We start from the raw sequence: 24,036 nt of genomic DNA, 5'->3' as shown, positions 1-24,036 counted from the left end.
AAAATAATAACAAAACAACAGTCACTGGTCTTAGTGAGAAGAAGTACTGATGTCTTACACTCAATAGGAGGCACTTGTTTTCCTTGATAGCACCTAGGCAGCCCAGAAAGCCGGTCACCATGATGACTGTACCAATGGCAATGACTAGGTTGGCAGCTGAAAGCGATGGAAAGCTAGGAGAAAATGTGGCGAAGTTTCCTTGTGACACTGACAGCCAGATGCCCACACCCAGCAGCCCACAGCCACATAACTGGAAAGAGATAAACAAAAGAAAGGTTTCAGCATTACAATAAATGGCACTGGCTCCTTCCCCCCCCACACTCTGAAAGGAAAGAATTTCTCAAGCAAATTCTCAGGTAACTGTTCTGCAGTAATGCTCTCACTGGCTTGGTGCTGAAACAACGTGAAACTAAATGTTCTTACATAGACTTGGTCATGTCACCTATACCTATAAATTTATTCAAAAGCCACTGGATGGTAGAATTCTCTTTTTAAAGACACAGCACATGAAACCAAGGCTACCCATTGATCTCCCAACAGCAATTCTTCTGTAGGAAGATAAAAAAACATTATTTGAAAGAATGCTCCATTACACTTATTTCTGCAGTCATCTACAATGTCTCAGAGTATCCAGCCCTGTACTTCCTCATCCTAGGGCAGGCAAGGAAGTCCTGGAGTTAATTACAATCAATAGTATCAGTTCAATAAATATTTGTCATAAAATGCTCAGTCCCAGTAGCCAGGTTGGGTTTGAGTTCTCATAGCTTTACTGTTGCTTGCTAGTGTTCAATGTCACAAAAATCAGATTTCTAGGTTTATTATCTATAGGAAGCTTAACTTCTGCTACTCTCAGTGAGAGAACCTGAAGGAAATGAAAAGCTGCTAATAAAACATAAAACTAACTTCATTTTGCTTCTCACTCGTATCAATACCATGTCTGGTTAAGGAAATGAGGTTTCTTACTCTAAGTCACGGGGCAGGTCTTCAGAACAATGGCCAAGTGTTGCATTACAGAGGGCCTAAAAGCTGACCATCTTTTAGTACTTGCTCAAAATGGCTGTTATACAACTTCCCATCTGATCTGTGATCACTGTGCAGTGAAATTGGGAGTAGTAGTTAGTTGTGCTTTCACCAATTCTGTGAGCTGCTAAACAGAACTATTACAGTTCCCTGCCAAATCTAGCCTTTGCCAAGGTCAGAGATGAAATTCACATCACCTTCACGGGCAGGGGGATCAGAGTACACACCTACCCACACCCATCCCCATACCCCCACCCCCCAACTCACAGTATTTTGCTCCAATTTACTTGGACCACTGCATAGGAAAAACAAAACAGCACCTAATCATTCCTCCTGTTGATATCCCAAAGCTGCTGATGCTCACCTGTCAGCAGTGAGGAACAAAAGCTCTGGCCATCTAAGGTTCACCACACCAGTCCACCCCATTGTGCTTGCATAAACTTACAACTTTTTTACTCAATGGAAACGCAAGGTCAGAGAACAGTACCTCCACTAAAACAGGGTTCAATCCTGTCTTGTGATGAGCACTAATCTAGCATGATGAAGAGCTACAGACCTAATTTTTTAGCACTTCTGTCTGAGGTGATTTTACCAGCAGGGCAGATAGTTCAGGGTACAAATGGCTCCTTTTGGTTTTGCTGCTTCACAGCACATGAAAGAAAAACTACAATAGTATCTTCTTGCATTCATGTCACCTTATCTATGAGTCAGGCTTATGTTTTCATAATCACATGCATGGTTATTTTCTTTTACTTCCCCTGTGACTCTTCTGTCCCCTCTGAGCCCCCCTCCTAGTTTGCTTGAAGCTTCTGAAACTGCTTTGCATCTAGGGTGATTTAGCAGTTTGGTGAAGAATTGTCACCAGGATAACCTCTCCTTATGCAAGATGCTCACAAGCATTCCCATGGGAGGCAGAGTAAAGCATCTCCCAGTGTACCAAGCCCACAAGAGCTAACATCATGAAAAGCATAAAATATACGGTTGTGTAGGCAAAGAAAGAGAATAAGAGATGGAGATTAACTACACTGCATTGGCTGTTATTTCCAGGCCCCCTTGCACCGAAGCATTAGCTTAGCAATCTGAAGAAAAACCCCACAACTGTCTAAAGCTCACAAGCACATGCATTGGTTAACAAAGAGGACATTTTCAGCATTCCTGTAAGCACCTCTGCTTCCAAATCTCAACACACAATAACTTCAAGAGAGTGAGTTGGGGAGCTTTGCATCACTGGGCATGGATAAATGTCACAACATCTGTCTCCTGTAACAAAGCTGGGTGCAGCTGCAACATGCGTGTGTGTAGCACAGCTACTATCCCTATGAAAAGAATGGTACAAAACATACACACATGCATGTGGCAGGAAAGGGCTACAAGACTTTTATCTCTTCCCCCAAATCTGTCCTCTCCAATTAATAGTCTTGAAGTGATTTCTCATTGCCTTTCATGGTATGTCAGTAGGGTCAATGTGAAATTGGAGGAGTAGAGAACTGTGGGGGGTTGCAAAACAGAAGTCTCCTGATCACATCCTGCTGCAGGACCCAGTGGACATCACCACAGGTTTAAACTGTCTGCAGTTCATGGAATCAGTCACCCTGCTTTAAATTTCATCTTCTCTGTCCTTGAATTGCTGCAGTTTAGGTGCCTCAAGCCCTCTCAGGAATCCACTCTGTGGCTCAGCTGCTTCAACCATTAGATGAGACCTGCAGACAGTTGCTCAGGCTGAAAGCTTGATGGTTCAGGAGGTTAGAAGCATCTCAACACACAACATTCATTTAAGGTTTTCAGTGGCATTTCTAAGCTGCCAGGGCTGTACATTTCCAATAGCTGATGGCACTCCAATCAATGACTTCATGACACTCCATGGATGAGACTGTAAATGTTTCTGCAGAAGTTTCTACTACCCCTGCCAAAGACTGAAATTGTTCAATGTAACTTTCTTTCAGAACCTGAACTCAGACTTTAAAGGTTTTTCACAAATGTGTTCCTTGGACTTTCATACTTTATGAGGCTCAGAAAACACATCCCTAGCTCAAGTGTTTTGAAAGAGGGTGATAAATTCTGGAATCATCAGGCCAAAAGCAATAGATCATTGCAGATAAACAAGTAAGAGCAAGATCAGGAGAAAAGGCTTACAGAGGAAGGGCAAGTAAAAGACAAAAAGGAGCACATGCGATCAATGGAAAGATCAGCCCATGAAGAGTTGCACCTCAGTTTCCAACTCCAATTATAAGGATAGTAGCAAAAGAGGTAGAAGAAAGAAGCCCACCAGAATCTCCTGACCCCTGGAGAAGAACCAACACAATCCTTGGGTCTAGAACTGAAAGGTGGCTACAAAATGACTCCAGCAGGCTCTCGTTTATTTAAACAAAGTTAGAATCAACGAATTTCTTAGATGAGGGAAAGGAGAGCTGTAAGAAATCAGGAAAGTAACAGGCCCACTGGTGCTCCACGGGATGGACATGAAGGCCAAAAAGGAACAAGAGCAGAAGGAGAATCAAAGCTGAAGAGCAGGAAAATGGATAGATGTCCTCTGTCCCTCTGACAGGGTCTAAGCTCAGGAGACGCTCTATATACACTTCCATACAGGAGAGATCATTTCTTTACTTGCTTGTGGTAGCCTCCCTACCATTTTGGTAAACTCAAGAGCAAACAACTTTGCTTTTTGCAGAAGACTGGTCACCTACTGCATCTTTATCTTTCCACAATGCCTCTAGCAGGAAAGAAGCACTCAACACACGACTTGAAACATTTTCAACAAAGGTCTTGTAGATTAGCAACATGCCTGTGCTGTCCCTAGGCAGACCATTTTGGAGATACAGCTCAAATGCCAGACATCTGAACATGTTGGGAGAAGAGTCTTTTACAATGCAAAATGAAGTGGTATGTCAGCTGAAGCAGCAGACATGTCTACATTTGCTCTTTCTTCCTGCAATTCTAATGTCCCTATGAAGACAACCATGGAATAACTCCTTTCCAACTGCCGTAGTGATAGGGTTAACATGTCAAACTGCACAATATGATTAGAGTTCCCTTCAGAGCTTTCTGACAACACACATTAGTGCAGTACCACAGTATCTGCACTGATCACGCACTTACCATGGCTGATTCCCAGACCCACTGGGCAAGGTAAGGCAAGTTCCCCTTTTCACGTTCCAAAGTAAGATTTCTCCATCCCTAAATTACACTGGAAGTTCAGATTACATAAAAAATAAGGTGATGGAGTGGCTATTAAAGACCAAGGCTGATCTATGCAAACAGGATTATCTACAGTGACAGAAGAGAGTAAATAGTCAAGACTTGGAGAGATTCCATAAAAGACATGACATCCTAAAAACTTCCACAAGGTGGCATCCGATACCAAATAGCACTAAAAGTTTAAGTCGAATTATTCTCTCCTCTCCAGAGCTTCTCAATTTTTGTGCTTTCTTCTCTGTTTTTATCTCTGTCATTCTATTGAGTAGCATTACTGTTAATGCTAAAATTTATGCTTTAAACCTTAGGTCCTGGCCAAATGCTTTTTCTCACTCATGTATCCTATAAAAATCCCAAATAAGTCCACTGACTTGGGACTTAATTGCATACAACCATACCAACCAAAGCTAGCTAGAATTCTAGCAATAAAATAGCTTTCCCTGACACTTTGTTCTCTACCAATCTAATTTTCTACACAACATGAACACTGCAAAAATGTTCTCACAGCTATTTATTCTCACAGGATCTACCTCTTTCTGTTTGGTACAACTGAATCCTGGAGGGTGAAAGCAGCAAAAATATATTAAGTCATCTTATTAATTTCTTTTCCACCATATAATTAAATAATATATGCTACTTGGTATTTAATTGCATGAGAGTGATGGCTCTGACATTCCTTCCCCAAGGAAATGGTTCAACAGCATAATAAATTTCACTGGATTTTTCTTCTCAAAATATGTTGGCTCATTTCCCTCTCATGATTAGAAATTATCATCCTCCAGGCAACCATCAAACTTCTCCTTCTCCTGGTGTTTATGTCATGAAGGTAACTGCAGAACACTATCACAAAGTCAGTCACATAGATGGATACACACACTCTTACTTATAGGGTAATTTAGTCAAGCTATGGCACGCATATTTTGAGCTTGAAAGCAAACAAAAAGAACACCAATTTTCCTCACAGTTTTTCCCTCACTTTGCTATTTCACTATCAAAGCCTGAATTCTCTTCAGTACCTCAACATCCATATGTCATCATCGCTGTGCCCAGAAAACATACAGCATTCTAGGAAACATTAAAGAGAGTCTCGAATGTTTCAAGAGAAATTAGTATTCCAGATAAACCTAGAGAGAGAGAGAAAAAAACCCAAAAGGAAGTCTTTCCCTGACAAGTGCTATCATCAGCGTGGGAAAGGGGCTCTTTTATTTTATTCTGGATTTTTGAGCATTGTGTGAACTAATACAACAGTACAAACTTTGACAATAAAGCAACATATCCCAATTTCATAGAATCATAGAATGGTTTGGGTTGGAAGGGACCTTAAAGATCATCTAGTTCCAACCCCCCCTGCTGCAGGCAGGGACACCCTCCACTAGACCACATTGCCCAAAGCCTCATCCTTTAATTTAAGTTGCCTTAAACTAAAGAAGGTATTGTAAGAGTTTACAAGACCTAGGGAAGGACAACACAGATGGGCAGAGGTATGCCAAGACTGGCATACTGTACAGAAGGAGATTGTGCACAGGATTATCTAGCCTGGAAGGAATTATTAGACAGGATGTGAATGAAATATTCACAACTCTAGAGGTCAGTATGAAAACCAAACTTCCTCTTTAATCTTTTCCAATAATAGAAACAAGGGGAATATTAGCAAGCATTATGTAGTATATATTTTGCTTCACGTAAGTGATAAATTGATAAATTATAACTGGTAAATTGATAAATTATGCTAAGAATCAAGTACTGTGGCCACAACTGTCAGTAACAGCAAGATAATTTTATTTATTGGTAACAGCATTTGTAATTTCTTAGCTTATACACAAATGACATTCTCAGAGTGAAATAACGCATGCAGAATCCAGCAAAATTACGAAGCAGCAAACAACTTGGAGTAAAGAAGGGGTAGGATATGCCATTTAAGGTTTATTAAGGTAAGGTTTATTAATAGAATAATATTGATAGACTTACCCTTGAAGTAAGTAATTGAACAGCATCAGGAAACAGAAATCTGATAAGGAAGGCACTACCAAGAGGAAAAGGGATGAGGCCATAGTCTTGTTGACTTTTGCCATCATTCCATCCCATGCACACAATGTGTGACGGAAAAGCTGGAAATTAGGTGTGTGAGGGAGAGAGTGGAAGACAGACTTATTCTTGACATCAAACATTCTAATGCTGGTTAAACACCAGGGGAGCTCTTAACAAACTTGGAATAGAAGAGAGACATATAGAAACCAAATACTGAGAGACAACCACTAGGGACAAAAAAAGCAGCAAGTGTCTCAGTTTAGAATCATAGAATCATAGAATAGTTTGGGTTGGAAGGGACCTTAAAGATCATCTAGTTCCAACCCCCCCTGCCATGGGCAGGGACACCCTCCACTAGACCAGGTTGCCCAAAGCCTCATCCAACCTGTCCTTGAACACTTCTAGGGATGGGGCCTCCACAACCTCTCTGGGCAACCTGTTCCAGTACCTCACCACCCTCACAGTAAAGAATTTCTTTCTAACATCTAATCTAAATTGACCCTCCTTCAGCTTAAACCCATTACCCCATGTCCTGTCACTACACTCCCTGATAAACAGTCCTTCACCAGCTTTCCTGTAGGTCCCCTTCAGGTACTGGTAAGCCGCAATTAGATCTCCCCAGAGCCACCTTTTCTCCAGGCTGAACAATCCCAACTCTCTCAGCCTGTCCTCACAGGAGAAGTGCTCCAGCCCTCTGATCAGCTTCGTGGCCCTCCTCTGGACTCGCTCCAACAGCTCCATGTCTCTCCTGTACTGGGGCCCCCAGAGCTGGACGCAGTACTCCAGGTGGGGTCTCACCAGAGCGGAGTAGAGGGGCAGGATTACCTCCCTCGACCTGCTGGTCACACCTCTTTTGATGCAGCCCAGGACACAGGGCTTGTGGAGTTTGTACCTCCACTTTGAATAACATGCCCTGGGCCATCTGTGGCCCAGTTCCAGAGAACAGAAAGCTCCCCACCTTCCTCTGTGCTATGTTAAAACAGGCCTCTTTCTTGAAGCAAAGATGATAGAATGAAAAATACATGGAAACAGCTTAAATATGTCCCCCTTAAAATGGCCAAAAGCACAGGTTTGTTCTGAGGAATTACTAACAGGATGACTGCAAAAATAAGTGTCAATGCTGGGAACTGATTTCAGGACAACTGCAGTGACAAAAAGGTACTCTGAATTAGGCTTTGACAGGCCTCTATTTAAACAATAAGTCAACAGGGAGATGACCTGCACCAAAAGGACAAGCATGGAGAAGCCATGTGAACAAGCAGAATGCATCACCAAAGCCTAGCACAGAAAGGTTTTCACAGTGACCAGGTGGCTCTTAAAACCCTCCCTTCTGTTGGGGTCAGCAAGACTTTGGAAAAGCTGCCAGTAATATTTTCCTTCTATTTGGTAAATCCTACAAGATAAAGGTTACCTATCTTAGTTCTTCTTTTCAAGATAAAGAGATTTTCCACCATTTCTCCAACTGACTCTCAGACCAGTCAGTGTGCAGACGAGGTGAGGAAGACAATGGCCCTTATGAAGCAGCACAGTCTTCAAACTGCCCTTGGGTTGTTTTGGGTGGGTTTCTTTTGTTTCGGGGTGGGGGTGAGGGTGGGGGTGTTGGGTTGGTTGGTTGGTTGGTTGTTTTCCCCTCTCCTTCATTTATGGTATCTTAATGAACTGATAGGTTTCCTATAGAATCAAGAAGCAGCACATCTTGGAAAACAGTTTGAAAGGCTATTCTTTTCCACCATGCAGGAATTTTTAAAGAAAACTTCTATGAGACATAAAGATGGACATCATCTTCATTAGCATCTGGAAGTTTATTCAAAGATTCTTCAGATCAGCAGGAAGAGTTCACATCTTCTGTGCGTTTTGGATCTGGTGCTTCATTAGGAAGCATTCTGGTGTGGAGATTCAAAACTATAAGAACTACTGTTCAAAAAACCACCACCCTGTCTTCCTGTCTCAACAAACACGGTAGTCCCTGTTCCTGTTTCAATACACATTAACTAAGTTTTGGAAGATACTAACTTGATTTTCCAGAAAGATTATCACAACAAACAACAGGATTTTTCAAACTATCACAATGCATTAACTACTCTGTTGATAGCACAATATTGAAGTAGGGGGTGACTTAAAGGGGAAAGGGGACTCAAAGCTCAGCAGTAGAGTCATTCCATTTGTTTACTGTCAGACAGAGGTGCTCATTTTTGCTTTTGCAGTATTCCTCCCTGAGTTACAGATCAGAATGATTGTTCTGGAAAGAGGCAAGGATGGGAATTTCATAGTTTCTACCACTTCAAAACAGAGATATACTTTCTGCAAATTAAGTTTTTGGATGCCACCTGCCTGTGGATTTGGGTGGTTCATTCATCTCTGGAAATGGCTGGTGCTTAAAGGAGATTTTCAGATAAGCCCAGATAAATTTTCTTGCTCTGTCTTGATAATCCACAGTGGATTATCATAGGAAATGAACTCCTATTTTAAATATATTTATTCCAAAGAAAAGATTCATCACCCTTCTTGGTATCTCATCCAACTTCGTTATGAAAAAAAAATTAACTGATAAGAACCTAACACGAGACTACTTAGTAGCCACTCTTTACATCTACAAGCACAAGTGCAATGTTACAGTACTTCAATTTTTACCAAAGACAACTGCCTTAGTTGTCAAGCTACAAATATATTCTGTAGCTATGGAATTCACTAGACACCCGCTAATGGCAACTGTGACTTCATATTTTCATATTCTAATAATGAGACCCAAATGGAACTACTTGGTTATAAAAATTATATCCATGATGAGAGAAATATACATATTTTCAAGTTATTCCTCAGCAAAAAGCCTCGCTACCCTGAAGCTAAACTTCTAAATTTAGGGCAGTAATACCTTCAAGAGGGAGCTGACACAAGAATCAAAACCAAAGAAACAAACCTCTTACAGAAGTCTCACTCCACTGCATGGAAAGCTTCAGCAACTTACACAGGAGACCTCAATTCAAATCCCTACTGTTGGCAAAACAGAATTTCTCTTTCTTATAATTTTATGCATTACCTGAGGGAATCTAGTTAAAAGTCTCATCATCCTGGGCTGCCTGTATAGAGAAATATGTGTACCTTCAGAAAAAGGCCACCTAGAAGTAGTGTTCATTTTGGATATGCAGAAAAGCGGTTAACAGCATTCTACATAGCCCACAAGCAGAGACAGGTGATATACATACACAAGTTTTGTTATCTTTAAATATAAGTTGTGGCATAGAACTGCAGAGCTATATTGCAAAACATGTATCAGGTGGAACTAGAATTGGAACACATCCCACTTCAGAATGCATGCTGATCAAGACCACTGAAGGTAATCTGTATTCCACCTCTACAAGTAACACCACTCATGCAGATAGACAGACAGATATAAAACAATATCAATACTGTTCTAATGGGATGAGACTCTGTGTAAAACAAACTCATATGAATTACATTTGGACTCTTAATTTTTCCCATCAATCTGGATACTATATACAAATTAGCCATTAATGGGAGCAAAGTCATTATTGTACTTAAGTAGTGTGACTTCATGTAGTCACAAGCCCTCTGTTATTTCTACAAGATTCCCGTTCTAGAAGATTAGATAATAACACTTCTCTACCCTACAGACGTATTTTCTCTCTCTAATTACACTATCCCTATGAGGAAAACCAATTAAAGCACCAGAATAAATCAGGGAAAAGCTTAGAAAAAAAAATAGACTACAAAGAGTATTAAATAAGAAAAAAATCCCTCTATCTTACCACCTCACACATTACACTTTTTTGTGTGCATTTTTTGTGATTTTTTTCTACTTGTATGGCATTTTTGTAGTGTCTACAAACTTTGAGCATAGAATCCCTCAAGAGGTAAGCCATATCTCTATTTTCAGTTATGCTAGTTACCTTCATGAGCCTTACAGCAGGAATCATCTCATAGGACCACTCCTCACTGAGAACAATTTCTGAGTGACAATCTTTCACTCCATGGATTTTCTTGATGCTTCTTTTCTCAGTGCTATTTTGTGTTTCTGTAATTTGGCTCATTGTTTCCAAGGCTTAAACTGATGGTCAACACTAGCTATCATGAGTCATTCCAGCAAGGTAGTTCCTTGATACCAGTGATGGTTTCACTGGCTTTACACAAGGACAAGATACAAGCAAGCCATGTGCATGGCTGAGGCCTGCAGAGCCATGACAAGTCTCCAAAATAAAGTAAAATATAATTATAGGCTCCTAAATCCACATGTGGGTATCTTTGTGAGTTTAAAACACAAAAGAAAGAACACTCTTCATCAATATGAAGTTTTTCATTTTTCTTGAGAAAACTCCAAACCATTTCAGGCTAAAATTCTAAGCCTGGATCCACTAACAACATTTTTTCTCTGATGTGTGTTATGCCCAGTATGATACTTCTCCCTTATGAAGTCAGTGGGAATGTAAAGCTGTACACAGCCTCCAAAACCAGATAGTCTTTTACAAAAAATAACAAAGTTTACTGCTGTGAAGGAAGTATGCTTACTTGTCTTTATTGGCTGCCACAGGATACCTCAGTGTGCATGTAACAGGACTAGTGGATTCTCTGGAAGGTGACAACTCCTAACACCTACTATGTGGAAATGTATTTGTTTATACAGCTCTACATTACAACAGATGATGGAGCTGTCAACATCAGGTTTTGAACACTCCATGTCTTAAGGTATATATTCTCCTATGCTTTTGGTGATCGACTTGTATAGCACAAATTCAGCTGTCCAGAAATGGCAATTTCCAGAGTCAGAGGTTTATTGATCTTCAACTTCTCACAATTTTTGTCTCTGGGCTTCCTTTCTGGTCCTCCTTCCAAGCCTGGTATATCTGGAATATCCTTTCCCACATGGGTTTCCCAAGTCATCAGCCTTTATGCATTACAGCCCATCTGGAGGGACCTTGGCTTGTGCTGAGACTGCTCATTTACTATATACAGACCTGAGAATTATCTATGATTATGCACAGACCACATACTCAACAAGGCACAAAGAGGAATCACAGAATCACAGACCAGTGGAGGTTGGAAGGGAACTCTGGAGGTGATCTGGTCCAACCCCACTGCTCAAGCAGGGCCATCTACGGTCAGTTGCCCAGGCAGCTTTTGAATATCTTCACAGTAAAAAAGTGTTTCCTCATGTTCAGTTTTTGCCCGTTGCCTCTCATACTTCACAGGGCACCACTGAAAAGAGCTTGGCTCAGTTTTCTTTGCACCCTCCCTTCAGGTATTTATATATATTGATTATATCCTTGAGCCTTCTCTTCTCCAAGCTAAACAGTCCTCGCTCTTTCCTCATATGAGAGATGCTTCATCATCTTAGTGGCCCTTCATTTTACTCTCTCCAGTATGTTCACATCTCTGTTGTACTGGGAAGCCCAGAACTCCAGATGTGGCCTCACTAGTGCTGAATAAAGGGGAAGGGTCACTTTCCCTTGACCTGCTGGCAGCACTCCTCCTAACGCAGCCCAGGATACCATTAGCCGCCTTTGCAGTAAGTGCACATCACTAGCTCCTGTTCAACCTGGTGTCCCCCAGGATTCCCAGGTCCTTTTCTGCCAAGCTGCTTTCCAGTCAGGCAGCCCCCAACATGTACTGGTGCATGGGGTTGCTCCTCCCCATGTGCAGGACTTTGAACTTCCCCTTGTTGAACTTCATGAGGTTCCTATCAGCCCATGAAAACTATCTCCACATCAGGATTACATTTTGGTTGAAGCAGAAGGAACTTATCTGAAGCTAAACTGGGCCTCTCTGTAGCTAAAAGCACAAGCTGGTATATTTTGAGCTAAATGGTAAGGGCCACCAAACGTGCCCTAAGCAACTTGTTCTTCCTGCAAGGGCACACAGCAACAGGTTTGTCACTCGCATACAATCACTAATGGCTTACGCAGCCCATGAAGAGTTGATAATCTGGCAAGTATAAGAAGACAGAACAAATAGCTGCCACGAGCCACATCTGAAAGCTTAAGCAACACATAAACAAAATCTCCAAATCTGTAAGAATGGCAGCGTTTAAACAAACTGAAAAAAGCAGTTCCACCTCTATCAAAGGGATGTATCATTCAACCCATATGGTGGGATTGGTTACCTTCTTATACAGTCAGGATATCCTGTTATTGTGTATGAATCTTGAGTTTCCTTTACTAGTTCTGTAGAATTCATAATGAAGCTCCAGTTGCTGACTTTAAATCTGTGCAGTGTAATCTGCCTGCATGAGACTGCTTGTCATGATAAAATCACTCTGGGGACGTTTTCTTACATGATATCTCAGTACTGACTTGCCTCACACAAGATATTTGACTGGAAAATATAGCTAATCCTAAATTGGAAGTTGTGCTATAGATTTTAATACAAATATGGATTACATGAACACATTGAATAAAATAATCTCCCAGCAGAGAGGCAGCCATGTGATTTTGACCTTTCCAGTCTCTATCCAGAAAGCTTTCCAAAAATTCTTCCCATTTCACAAGTTAAAATAGCTTTTGCTTCAGCTGGAACACCCAAAACCATAGCCCTTGCTCACCTACCTTCCTATATGCTTCTATCTCTTCTGCCACATACATCAAAGAGAAGCTACAGTGGCCATCAGTTATTGTTGCCAAGTGTGAAATCCATCCAGCAAGACCTTGAAGTCAGGAAAGACTTACCTAATTCCCAGCTTGACTTTCTATGTGCCGACATGTTTCTCCAATTCTCCTCTGACCTCATACACATTGCAAAAATAGAGAAACCTAAGCAGTGATTGCTTTGTCATGCATGCCTGACTGGGGCTTGAGCCCTGTGCCTTGCCCTCATGAACTCCTAGCTCATGCTTTTCTGTCCAAATTAAAATACAATAGAACACACCTCTCAGCCATAAAATGGAAGGCAATAAAAAAGATGAAGTTGGTGCTAGGTTGTGAATAGTCCTCTACTCCTGTGTAGAGTCAGCGTGTTTAGCTCAAACCACCTGTTAATTTAAGTTTACTGTTTGCATTTTGCAGCAGGCCTGATCTGAGGAAAAGCAAGTAAACTCTGCAACAGCAACTAACATCATCACCTCCGACAGATTAGCAGCTGCTATTCTTGCATGGCTTCATATCTACCTTGTGTTTAAAAGGCAGTTCAGCTACCTGCAAGAGGCACAACTCTTGTGGGTCCATCTGCTTTAGGAGACAGATGAATGGGGACCAGACTGCTCAACAGTTTGAATGAGTCTGTAAACTTAGTATCAAATAAAAACAAGAACATAGAACAATATATGTTAAAAAGACTCACGTATCTGCACTCTAGACACAAAGTCTAGCTTTGCTTACTCTGAATATAAGACTACGAACAGCACATCGATTGCAGCAATGACAACTGGAGAGAGATCTCACCACTCTCCCCAGATGTGGAAAAGGAACACTGCTATTTCTACTAGGAACCCTTCGAAGTGACCTCTGTTCTCAATAACGCTTTTCTAATGGGTCAGGGTCAATGCAGATTGTTTTAAGTCACAGCTATTTAAACCGCCAACTTCAATCATAATTTAAATCAAGAGCAAGAAACTTGGAATAAGTCATGGATATTAACTCTGCATTGCTTTTGTATCCTTCACTCAGCTTCCCTCCATAGATATTTAATGCATCTTTTTTGTCAGGCCAAAAGAGAATCTATGTTTACACACTCAGTCATCTTTTGTTGTTGTTGTTACTACATTAGAAAGCAGTAGATGATATGTTTTTATTTCCTATTTGATTTTTTTTTAATTCATGGTAACTGAATTTTAGTAGAAATTGAAATTCAATCAAAAGCCACAATACAACATTTCAAAATATATGCTAATAGTTATGCAATACTATGTCTAAAGTGTGTTGTAGGGATAAGAAACCAGGAGAATGGCCAAACCATAGTTTTCATTTTAAATGGATTTATTTAACAGTGGAAGTATTACCTGTAGTTAATGAACTGAACATTTCTGATGACCAAACTCTTCAAATACACAGAAAATGTAGCTCTTATACACTAATACCTCATTCTCTTTATGTGTTCAAAAATAGAAAGGAAGTTTGTCTGCTTTTTCAGTTACCTGTTTTTCAGTACTGAATGAACTAAATGTTGAAAAGAACTAAATGAATAATCTGAAATGAAAGCTACTATTGTCAAAAACTGGTTTAGGCTTTCAGTCAACTTTGCTTCCAGCCACTAAGACTTCTACCAGGTTTTTTGCTTGCTTACTTTGTGGAAATTGACAGCAAGTAACGACTCCTTGAATATTTTTAACTTGCATTTTCAGAGATTATAGTCATAAAATGGGTTGTCAAGATTTCAAACAGGCTTAGTTTTTCAAAAGGAGTTAAACAGAATTAAATTAAAAGGTCTTTTCTTTTTTCTCTTGCAGCTTATAATGCAGAATGTTAACAACTAGCAAAAACTGGAGAGGCCTCTCTTGCCAACGCATGAAGAAATTCTAGTAATTCTTTATGTTGTCCTTATTCTTTCAAGTTCTTCTCCTTTTCAAAGGAAAAAAAAATTCATTTTCTTCTTTATTTTAAAAAAAGCCCATCTCCAGTAGTAGTTGTGCTGGAAGGGCACAAAGATAACAGATCAGATGCTATAAGGATTCACACTACAGTAGGAATGGAACAATATCTCTTCATACCACGGTCAGAATAGCAGCATGAAATCAATATCACATGCAAATTTACTCAGCAAGGAAAAATATTTCCATAAAAAGGAGCAACCTAGGAATAAGAGCAAATACATTACTCTATGCTGGTTCTCTGGACACCTTGGCCTATTGGGGTCCTCTCTCTCTGTTAGAACAGCACTGTTTCAGTTTGCGAGGTTTTTGTCCCAGATATAGCTGTGATGATTTTTCAGTCCTACCTCACAAGTCATTGTGGGTCCCTTAGAAATGTAGCCAAACCAAATGCTCTAGAAACACCATAGCACTTCCACAAGTTAGCATTCAGTTCATTCACTGATCAAGTGAAAGTCCTTCCTTTGTCCCCACACTGCAAACTTTCTTGCTATTTCCATGTTTTCTTTTTTTTTTTTAACATATCCATTCCAGAGTTGTTCCCCACTGGCAAGTAAACAAGAGCATGAAATGCTGTCTTTTACATGCAAAAACATGACTAATTTTGATCACACAGCCTCTGAACCTGAAAAACCTAGTAGTATGGACTACTTTGGTGAGATTTCATAAGATACTACAAAGCTTTGACTTCACAGTGAGAACAAAAATAATGAAGTAAATATTTTTTTTCTTTTGTAGAATTCTTGCATTTGTATCATTATTATACATATCATTTTACTAGTTAAGGTATCTAACTTGCTTAATTTATATGTCTGATATTAAATACTTGGTCCTGGCCACAGGAAGCAGTAAAAAAGCTGTGATTACACGTATAGTCAGGAACAGAAGGGAAAAAAAAAAATGGAAAACTCCAATTGACAGTTCCATTATGCTATTATTAACCAAGAGAACACCGTAGATTGCACTGGCTCAGCACGCGTGAGAAGAAAAAAGGAGCACATAGATGAAAGACCTTGAGTTTTTTTCAAATTAAAAAAAAATAAAAATTGAAGTTGTAGAAATAAATTTTCAATAGCTAGCTCAGCAAAGTAGCAGTACAGAATTGAAAATGACACTCATTTGTTTCATGGCATTAATGGAAGGTGTAAAATGGTTCCTATGGTTTATCAATGTGAAGTGATAATTTTACTTTACAAATTTTTGTGGAATGTTTCCTGGATGCACATATTATTTGCTTCTGAGATGCACCACTCCTTTTCCCCCAAAAAAGACCATCAGAATCACTCTGGCTTATGTCCAGTACATTTTAGACACTAAATTAAACCTCTGTGATGACCTCTAATACTTTTCTTCTCCTTGTCTATTTCTCTAAAAGTAGGTAGGGTAAGGCTTGCACCATCCTTAGCACTGAGAGAATGAGAGCAATTTCCCTTTACACAGTTTAAAATAGAAATACAAACCTTGCCAGAATGATTTGAAAGCATTGGCAGATGGATGAAATATTTCTGAATCTGCATCGTGTAACATTTGGCAGCTAGCATGACTACTGAACAGCTGACTTTTATGCAATGACATTATTAATTATATCTTCCCTGCCAAACAAGCACCGTAACTGAGCCTTTGCAATATTCTTTCATTAAGCAGTTCATGCACGTCTGCTAAACTGGTCATACGGTAAGTAATGTAGCTGTCCTGTCCCATGCCTACTAAAAACATCAGTTTGATCCGGCCAAACTACCATCTGACTGCAAGAGCTGCTATATATGGGCCAAAGACAATGCAGTAACTAGAAGGTGGTATGTTCCACCCGCCTCATCAGACATGGGAAAACAGCCATTCTCAACTTTATTCCTGGATTGCTGAGACCACCAACAATGCAAGACAGTCATTCGTGCCTACTGACTAATTTGCATGAAACTCACCTGCAGGCTGAAATGTCTTCATTTTGGGCATTTTCTGTTTTAAGGATTTTTTAAAAATTGGAATCAGCAGAAGCTTCTCAACAATCCATATATGCCTGCAGACATACACTAACTGAGCTCAGGTTTGCAGTGTGCAAAATTAACTCACTGAAAAGCCAGCACTTGTTTCAGGAAATAGAAAAGCTGACAGAAGCCATCATGTCCCTAATCCTTACTGCCTTGAGCCTCGATATTGTGCAAACATGGTGATCCTTCTCACTTCAAGCCAACATAAGAAATATTAGATAGATGTATAAGTGTCCGCAATACTAAATTCCAACAAAATAGTCAAATATTCTCGGTCCCAAATCCCAACAGCCACCCATACACAGCAGCCGTGTTAACCTATCCCTCTGACTTCCTTGTTTCACTTATCCAAGCTCTTAACAGTTCTTGCTGACTTCTGGAACCCAGTTCCTAGTGTTTGACAATTTGCTTCACACAGAAGTTCCTGAGGTCTGTCCTTCATACTGTGGTTTGAATCTGATGGTCTCCCTTCCCTTCCATGCTAATTCCCTCCTAGGTAGTCAAAAAACAGGTGAGAGGCTGAACAGACTTGATTTCTCCTCAGGCAGCAGAAGCTCCTCACCAGCCATGTGCCTTGAGATCCTTTGGGTAATACATAACTAGGGTGGGATTTTTGCTGTCCTTCAACAGACCTCCTAGTGTGACAAGATCCAGCACATTCAATTACATTTCAAACTTTGTGAGCATTTCCACAATACCATAAACTCGACTAATTCTGACAGCAGCTTATGGGAACAGGCAAATTAATAGAATTGGATTGACGCAGTCTTCATAGGCACTTGAAGTCATCAAAAAGGCACTGTATCTCCTCAATTTGCTTTTGAGTAGACCATAAACAAGCATATTTAGATGAATGATAATGTATGGATATGAAGAATGCCACAAAGCATTATTGCCACCATCATTTCTATACTTAAACATGGAAAATATGCACTACTGTTCTTACTTTCCAAAGCTACAGATGGATCCTGTTTTGAATATCCAGCAAAGCAGCACACTCTTGACTGCCACCATGGGGTCACTCATCTTCCTCTTGCTCTGAAAATTTATCCTGCTTTATCAATGGATTTCTTTATTTGTTTATAATTATATTCAAGTATATGACAGTGTATTTGAGTTCACAAGCTCAGTATTCCATGGGTCAATCCCAGTACTATATGGTAGCTTTAGCTCTATCATCATAATGCTAAAACTTAAACCTGTATTAGGAACCAATATTAAACAGAAAATTAGAGCAGTATCTTGCAAATTAGGAGGGCACAGCACGCACAGATTTCTGCCGCTGATAAGCCAGTTGTTATTGCTCTTGTATCTTCACAAAGAGAAACTACACATCACAAAGAAGGGTTTACCTTCTATTTCTAGAGGAGAAGAGGGAACAGTAAGAAGCACAGATAAAATGGCAGGACTCGGGGGATGCCAGTTCTTTGCCAAAACATTGTCATTGACCAAAAAAGCAAGAAATTACATTCATATGTTGTGATCAAGGCTCCAGATGCACCCCACACAGATAAGGTTTGCATGCATCTCAGAATAAAAAGACCATCCACATAGCAGAAGGCACCAGAAAAAGGGTGGAAAGAATTCACAGTGGCTTCTTACAAAAGGTGGAAAGTTGGAAATTCTGCAATACCCCAAAGTGACAGTCCAGGCCAAGGGAGTAGGCAGGGAGGGAAGCATTAACATAAACTTTGTATTAATCATTAGAGTATAATATAGAAGTCTCTGCTTTCGAATCTCAAGAAAAAATAGTTACTAAACAAGGCCTTGAATACTTCTGAACACAGCATGTTAACAACCACTTTAGCAGCCTCTTTTCATTAATCAAAATAAAATTTAAGAGTAAAAATAAAACCAGCATGCTTCATGCTGCAGTTCTTTTCCTTGCTCATCTAAAAAGTGAAAATGACAAGATCATGTGTTTCTTCCTGGGAAAAAAAGATCTGTTAGCACAGCCTGCTGGTAGCTTTCTTCCCAACAGCTCTTATCAGCAAACGAGCTGGACTCAGACTCAGCCACCTACACTCTAACTTAGACAACTAAACTCCTAGAGGAGGGATGCACTGCAGGCCCTGACACTCTGACCCTATCTCCTTCTTCTCCTGACTCAACACCCCAGATGGACCATGACCCGATTCATTACCTTGCCTTGTCTGGGAAAGTCAGTGGAGCCTCTTGTCGGCACACCTTCTCTGCCCTCCCTGTTCAGTGCTGTGGGAGTGCACCCTGGGCACCGCGAGCATTACCTGTGCTGGGGCCAACCCCAGCTCCTGGTTTGCCCCCCTTGTAGCTCTCCAACAAAAACGTGTGCGCTCGTTTCACCAGGTGCTTCCTTCCTGCTCCCTGTGCTCCCTTTCTCTTCAGGCTTGGCCGCCATCCTCTGACAAACCTAGGCTCAAGCCCTCCTAGCTGGGCTGGAAAGCCTGTTGGAAAACATGCCTTTGCCCCACCCCTCTGTGCCATCCTGTGTCTCCCCAGCAGTCCCTGTCCCTCAGAAAGGGGGCCCATAGTCACAAAAGCCCCTTCCTCTAGACAGCCACCTTTTAGGCATTTATAAGCATTAATAAGATCCCCTCTCAGTCTTCTCTTCTCCAAGCTAAACAGACCCAGCTCTCTCAGTTCTTCTTCATACAAGAGGTGCTCCAGTTCCCCAATCATCTTTGTAGCCCTTTCCTGGACTCTTTCCAGTAGTTCCCTGTCTTTCTTGAACTGGTGAGCCCAGAACAGGACACAATATAACATGCAATACCTTGTTGCACCCAGGCACTCTGCTGTCCAAGGCCTGGATTGTATCTATTTTCAGGGGCTTTGTTCTGAAGTTTCCAGTATGTCAGGGTAGTTGCTCAAGTTGCATCCTATTGTACGCTGCAACACAACTCTAGAGAGTCTCATGCTGTCTTGAGCAGAGTTTTTAGCCCTCTTTGTATCCTCTTAGAATCACAGAGTATCTTGAGTTGGAAGGGACTCATTGGGATCAGCAAGTCCAACTCCCTGCTCTTCACAGGACTACCTAAAACTAAACCATATGACTAAGAACATTATGCAGATGCTCCTTGAACCCTGACAGGCTTGGTGCCGTGACCACTTCCCTGGGGAGCCTCTTCCAGTGACCGACCACCCTCTCAGTGAAGAACCTTTTCCTAATGTCCAGTCTGAACTTCCTCTGACGCAGCTTCATTCTGTTTCCTCATGTCCTGTTGCTGGTCACCAGAGAGAGGAGATCAGCACCTCCCGCTCCACTGCCCCCCCTTGAGGAAGTTGTAGACTTGTGATAAGGTCAGCACTCAGCCTTCTCTTCTCCAAGCTGAATAAGCCAAGTGACCTCAGCCACTCCTTGTAATTCTTGCCCTCAAGGCCCTTCACCATCTTGGTTGCCCTCCTCTGGACACACTCTAATAGTTCGGTGCCCTTCTTACATTGAGGTGCCCAAAACTGCACACGGTACTCGAGCTGGGGCCGCATCAGCGCAGGGTAGAGTAGGACAATCACCTCCCTTGACTGGCCAGCTATGCGGTGCTTGATGCACCCCAGGACACAGCTGGCCCTTTTGGCTGCCAGGGCACACTGTTGACTAACATTCAACTTGCCATCAACCTAAACCTGAGGTCTTTCTTTCTTAGTCATGTTGTCATTCTTGCTCTGACCACTTTTAAGCAACACAAAAAGAACAATGTAACTGCTGCAAAGAAATGCAACCCAAATGTCATGGTAGAGGCTATGTAGCAATTACGTCAGGCACATGGCATTCTTAGACTCAACTTGTAATTTGTCTCCTGACATGTCATATGACCTCAGACTGTCAGTTCACAATCTGAGCTAGATGCATTGCCTTCTTTGACCTGTAAAACCAGAAGATCTTTTAACTAGCAAAGCATGTTCTGTAAGCATGTAAACTTCCTCAAACATTTTTTCTGTTACTCTAAAGTTGTACAAAACCAAAGTACAGATGTGGATAGGCACTTATGTGGCAGAGCATTCAGTCAAGTACAGTCACTTTTGGTTTATTGCTCATTCCCCTAACCCCACGCAAGAAGAAAATTCAAGATACTTTTCAGTACACTGGTTGTACAATGATAGCTCAGTCTAGGCAAGCTAACTCTGGAACTGGGCACATAGAGCACCTATGTCCTAGATTCAGAAGAGGCAGCTGAAAAGCTAGACTGACTCTAGACATGAGCCAGGAGGGCTGTGCTGTGTTATAAATGGAGTCAGTGGCTCAGATCAACACCAACTCAGAGATCTTTTGGTTCTGCTTTATTGATAAGCACAGCCAGCCGGCTGTTGCAAAATCTTTCAGGACAACTTGCTAAATGCAGAGCCACATTTTTGTGCAGTAATAATGTTTTTTCTGCCTTGCCACTCTGAACCAAACTTTGTCTATATTGCTTTCCAAAGCTATTATTTTAAAGATTTTTCCATTCTCAGCCCATGCAGATTTCTTTTTGTGCATCTACTAAACCACTTGCCAGCGGATGTACAGCCAAGTTTAAACTGAACCACCCGGGACAGCTCTCCCATTTTTTCTGTAACCTCTGCAAAAAAGGCAGAAACTAAAAATGGCCACTAAGAATTCAAACTGAACAGCTGACACTACATAAAACATTGAAAGAACATGGAGGTCAGAAATGAAACAGGGCTAGCAAGCATAAATGAAATGTGCTGGTATTCTTTGTTTATGCATCACTTGCTTTGTGCCTGACAAGAATTAGATCTGTCCAAGTACATTCATAAGAAGGCAGCTCAGGATTAATTTCTGGCTAAATGAATCCTTTCTTGGTGACAAGCAGTATTTGGTGATTCCCCCGGTGCAGCAAAATTTTTCAAAGGCTATTTCCTGCATAAATTCCAGAGAAGTTTCTAGGGCAGGATGGTTTCTTAGTTGATTTTCTAACAGTCCTTGTACGAAGGTGAAATGTTTGAAGAAGCTTAAATATTTCTTTGATAAAGGTGGCAGTGGCTCCCACTTAACATTAATGCAGTCATTTCACTGATTTTGAGAATGGCAGAAAGCCTTAAGGAATACTTTTGTTAGAAAAAGACTAGTGTCCTTAATAAATACAGATAGTAAATCACTTTCCAAACATTTTTTTAGGCTAAACTTTCAGATTAAATTAAGGTTTGGCTCACCTAATCCAGAGATCAGATGTGTTTTGTGCACGGCAAAGCTGGCAGAAATTTATTTTAGGAAAGTACTACATTCAAATCCACTATTCTAAACTTCTTTCTGAAACAGTCTTTTTGATCTCAATGTCATTGCCATATATCCATGTGAGTGAAAATCTGCCACATGTATCTGAAGTGTCTAGGCCTGGAAAATAAGCCACATCGATGACAGAGACTTCGAAATATTCCACTCATATCTATCTTAATTTCCTCATAAAGAAAAATAAACTGACCCATTGTTTCCTGAATAGCAACAAACTACAGGTAGAACACTTAGCTGTGACTATCATGGGAGAATTAAGTGGTAAAAGAGTCTGAGCATAAACTGTTTTCTTAAATAGAAAGGACAACATTCTAGCTGCAGTGAAATCAATAGCACAACTTCTGCTAACTTTAACAGGGTCACAGAAAGGAGGGAAGGAGGCCAGCCTTCCTGAGCCTCTTCATAGTAAATTTTTCATAATGCAAAGATACATAACACAAAACTCAAAGAAATCAGAGTAGAAAAAGGTGATGTAAGAACGGAAAGGACCCTAGCTTACCATTGGCAGCGGGATGCAAGAAATCCCACTGCCCCTTTCTGAACACACAGCTAGGTGTGAATTCCAGTTCTCATCACATTACCTGAACTGCTGTTTTTCAAGAAATAGATTAAATGCTGCTCACCACTTTTGGGAAAACATTTTTTTAGGAGCCATTAAGAAAGATATAGAAAATCATTCTTATGCACCCAGCTTCAAAAATGTAGTTATCTATTTTCTTCACATTTTAGAGACTCGTGAGCTGAAGGACCTTGCCCCTTGGAGGATTTTTTTTTTGCAAGAAAGACCAAGTTGGAAATGGAATAATGTGTTCCAAGATCTTGGTCTAATATCTAGTTAGCATGTTCCTTACACCTACCAAATGGGAAAAGTTACACAACACCTTTTTAGTGCAACGATTAACAGCTGAAAAAAAGCAAAAGCAGCTAAACCCAAACATTTCAAATACAGAGGCATAGTCAAAAGAGTGCAGGATTGCTATCTAGATAACATGGGTTTGCTGTAAGATGGGTACTTAGCAGCATGCAGAGAATTTCAAGCACTTTTGGAGTATGAAGCATCGCCAAATATTAGCTCACGTGTTAAATATATGGTGGCTGTCCCCTGGTTAAATACAATAGAAGATGACCATGTATTCCCACAGCACGTAGCTTTGCAACAAGAATGTAGAAAGAATGAACTTTGTATTATGCAACTGACAGAGGAGGGCACCAACTTAGAAAGTGTAACTGAAAGCACAAAACCACATATCTGATCTAAATTTGTTCCTTTTAGGCCTTGCAGTAGAATTAAAAGCTACTGTAAGTAATGCAGAAACCTATTCTGCTACACACAAGGATTATGAAAGAGGGCTCACTTCTTACCAATGACACTGGGCTCCCCAGTGACAGCTCTAATAGTATTTTGTTGGTGGCTACATGTGAGCTGGTTTTGCAGGTGCAGCATACTTCCTTTCCTAAAGTTGTTTTGCCAGGTTTAGTGCTGGCAAAGAAAATAACTCAGGAAGACTTTACTTAGGTAATCACTTGTAAATTTCCAGTGGGAATGGGCCCAAGAGTCCTCAGTGAAAGAGTCAACCCCACATGCAAGCTTTCTTGCTAAGAAAGAAAATATATCAAGGCTGTTACAGAAGTGTTATTGCTCAAAATTATGTGAGAACACTTAAAACCTTGGAAGTTACTGACACGTGCAGATTAAGAAAAAAACCAACAAAACAATCAAATTCAAGTAGATCACAGATCTCTTCCTGGGAAGAGACTCATTCTTGCATGTGGCAGCAAACTAGGGAATCATGCCCAAGACAACCTTCTCATTCTGGCATGCTAAAACCCCATAAATAAATATTCAAAACCAGCTGATTAAAATGAAAAGAAACTGGAAATTCTCATATACTCCTTTATGAAGGAGCACTCTGTCTTTAGCCTGAGTTAGTGGAGCCTTACCCACACCATCCAGTCATCTGCTGGTTTCAAGGTATGAAGGCATGAACAACTGCCCTATTAAGTAAAAGAAAAAGAGTCTGTTTCCCTAATTAAAGGAACAAAGACATCCCCAAGAATCACTAGCTTTT

The 24,036-nt window shown here is 40.7% G+C and overlaps 1 protein-coding gene across 5 annotated transcripts in view; it reads right to left on the bottom strand.

The window, feature by feature from the left end:
* Positions 1 to 24,036, bottom strand: part of TSPAN9 (tetraspanin 9) — a 177,152-nt gene that overhangs the window by 9,164 nt on the left and 143,952 nt on the right. For all 5 annotated transcript variants that reach the window (XM_075762543.1, XM_075762508.1, XM_075762518.1 and 2 more), the window contains one exon: positions 59 to 250. In XM_075762543.1, the coding sequence (XP_075618658.1) occupies positions 59 to 250 (192 nt within the window). The remainder of the gene's footprint in view (positions 1 to 58; positions 251 to 24,036) is intronic.

This window comes from Balearica regulorum, chromosome 1 (genome assembly GCF_011004875.1).
Source record: "Balearica regulorum gibbericeps isolate bBalReg1 chromosome 1, bBalReg1.pri, whole genome shotgun sequence".
In the NCBI taxonomy this organism is placed as follows: Eukaryota; Metazoa; Chordata; class Aves; order Gruiformes; family Gruidae; genus Balearica; species Balearica regulorum.
The sequence above is the reverse complement of the archived record's forward strand: the minus strand, read 5'-3'. Positions and strand labels throughout refer to the sequence as shown.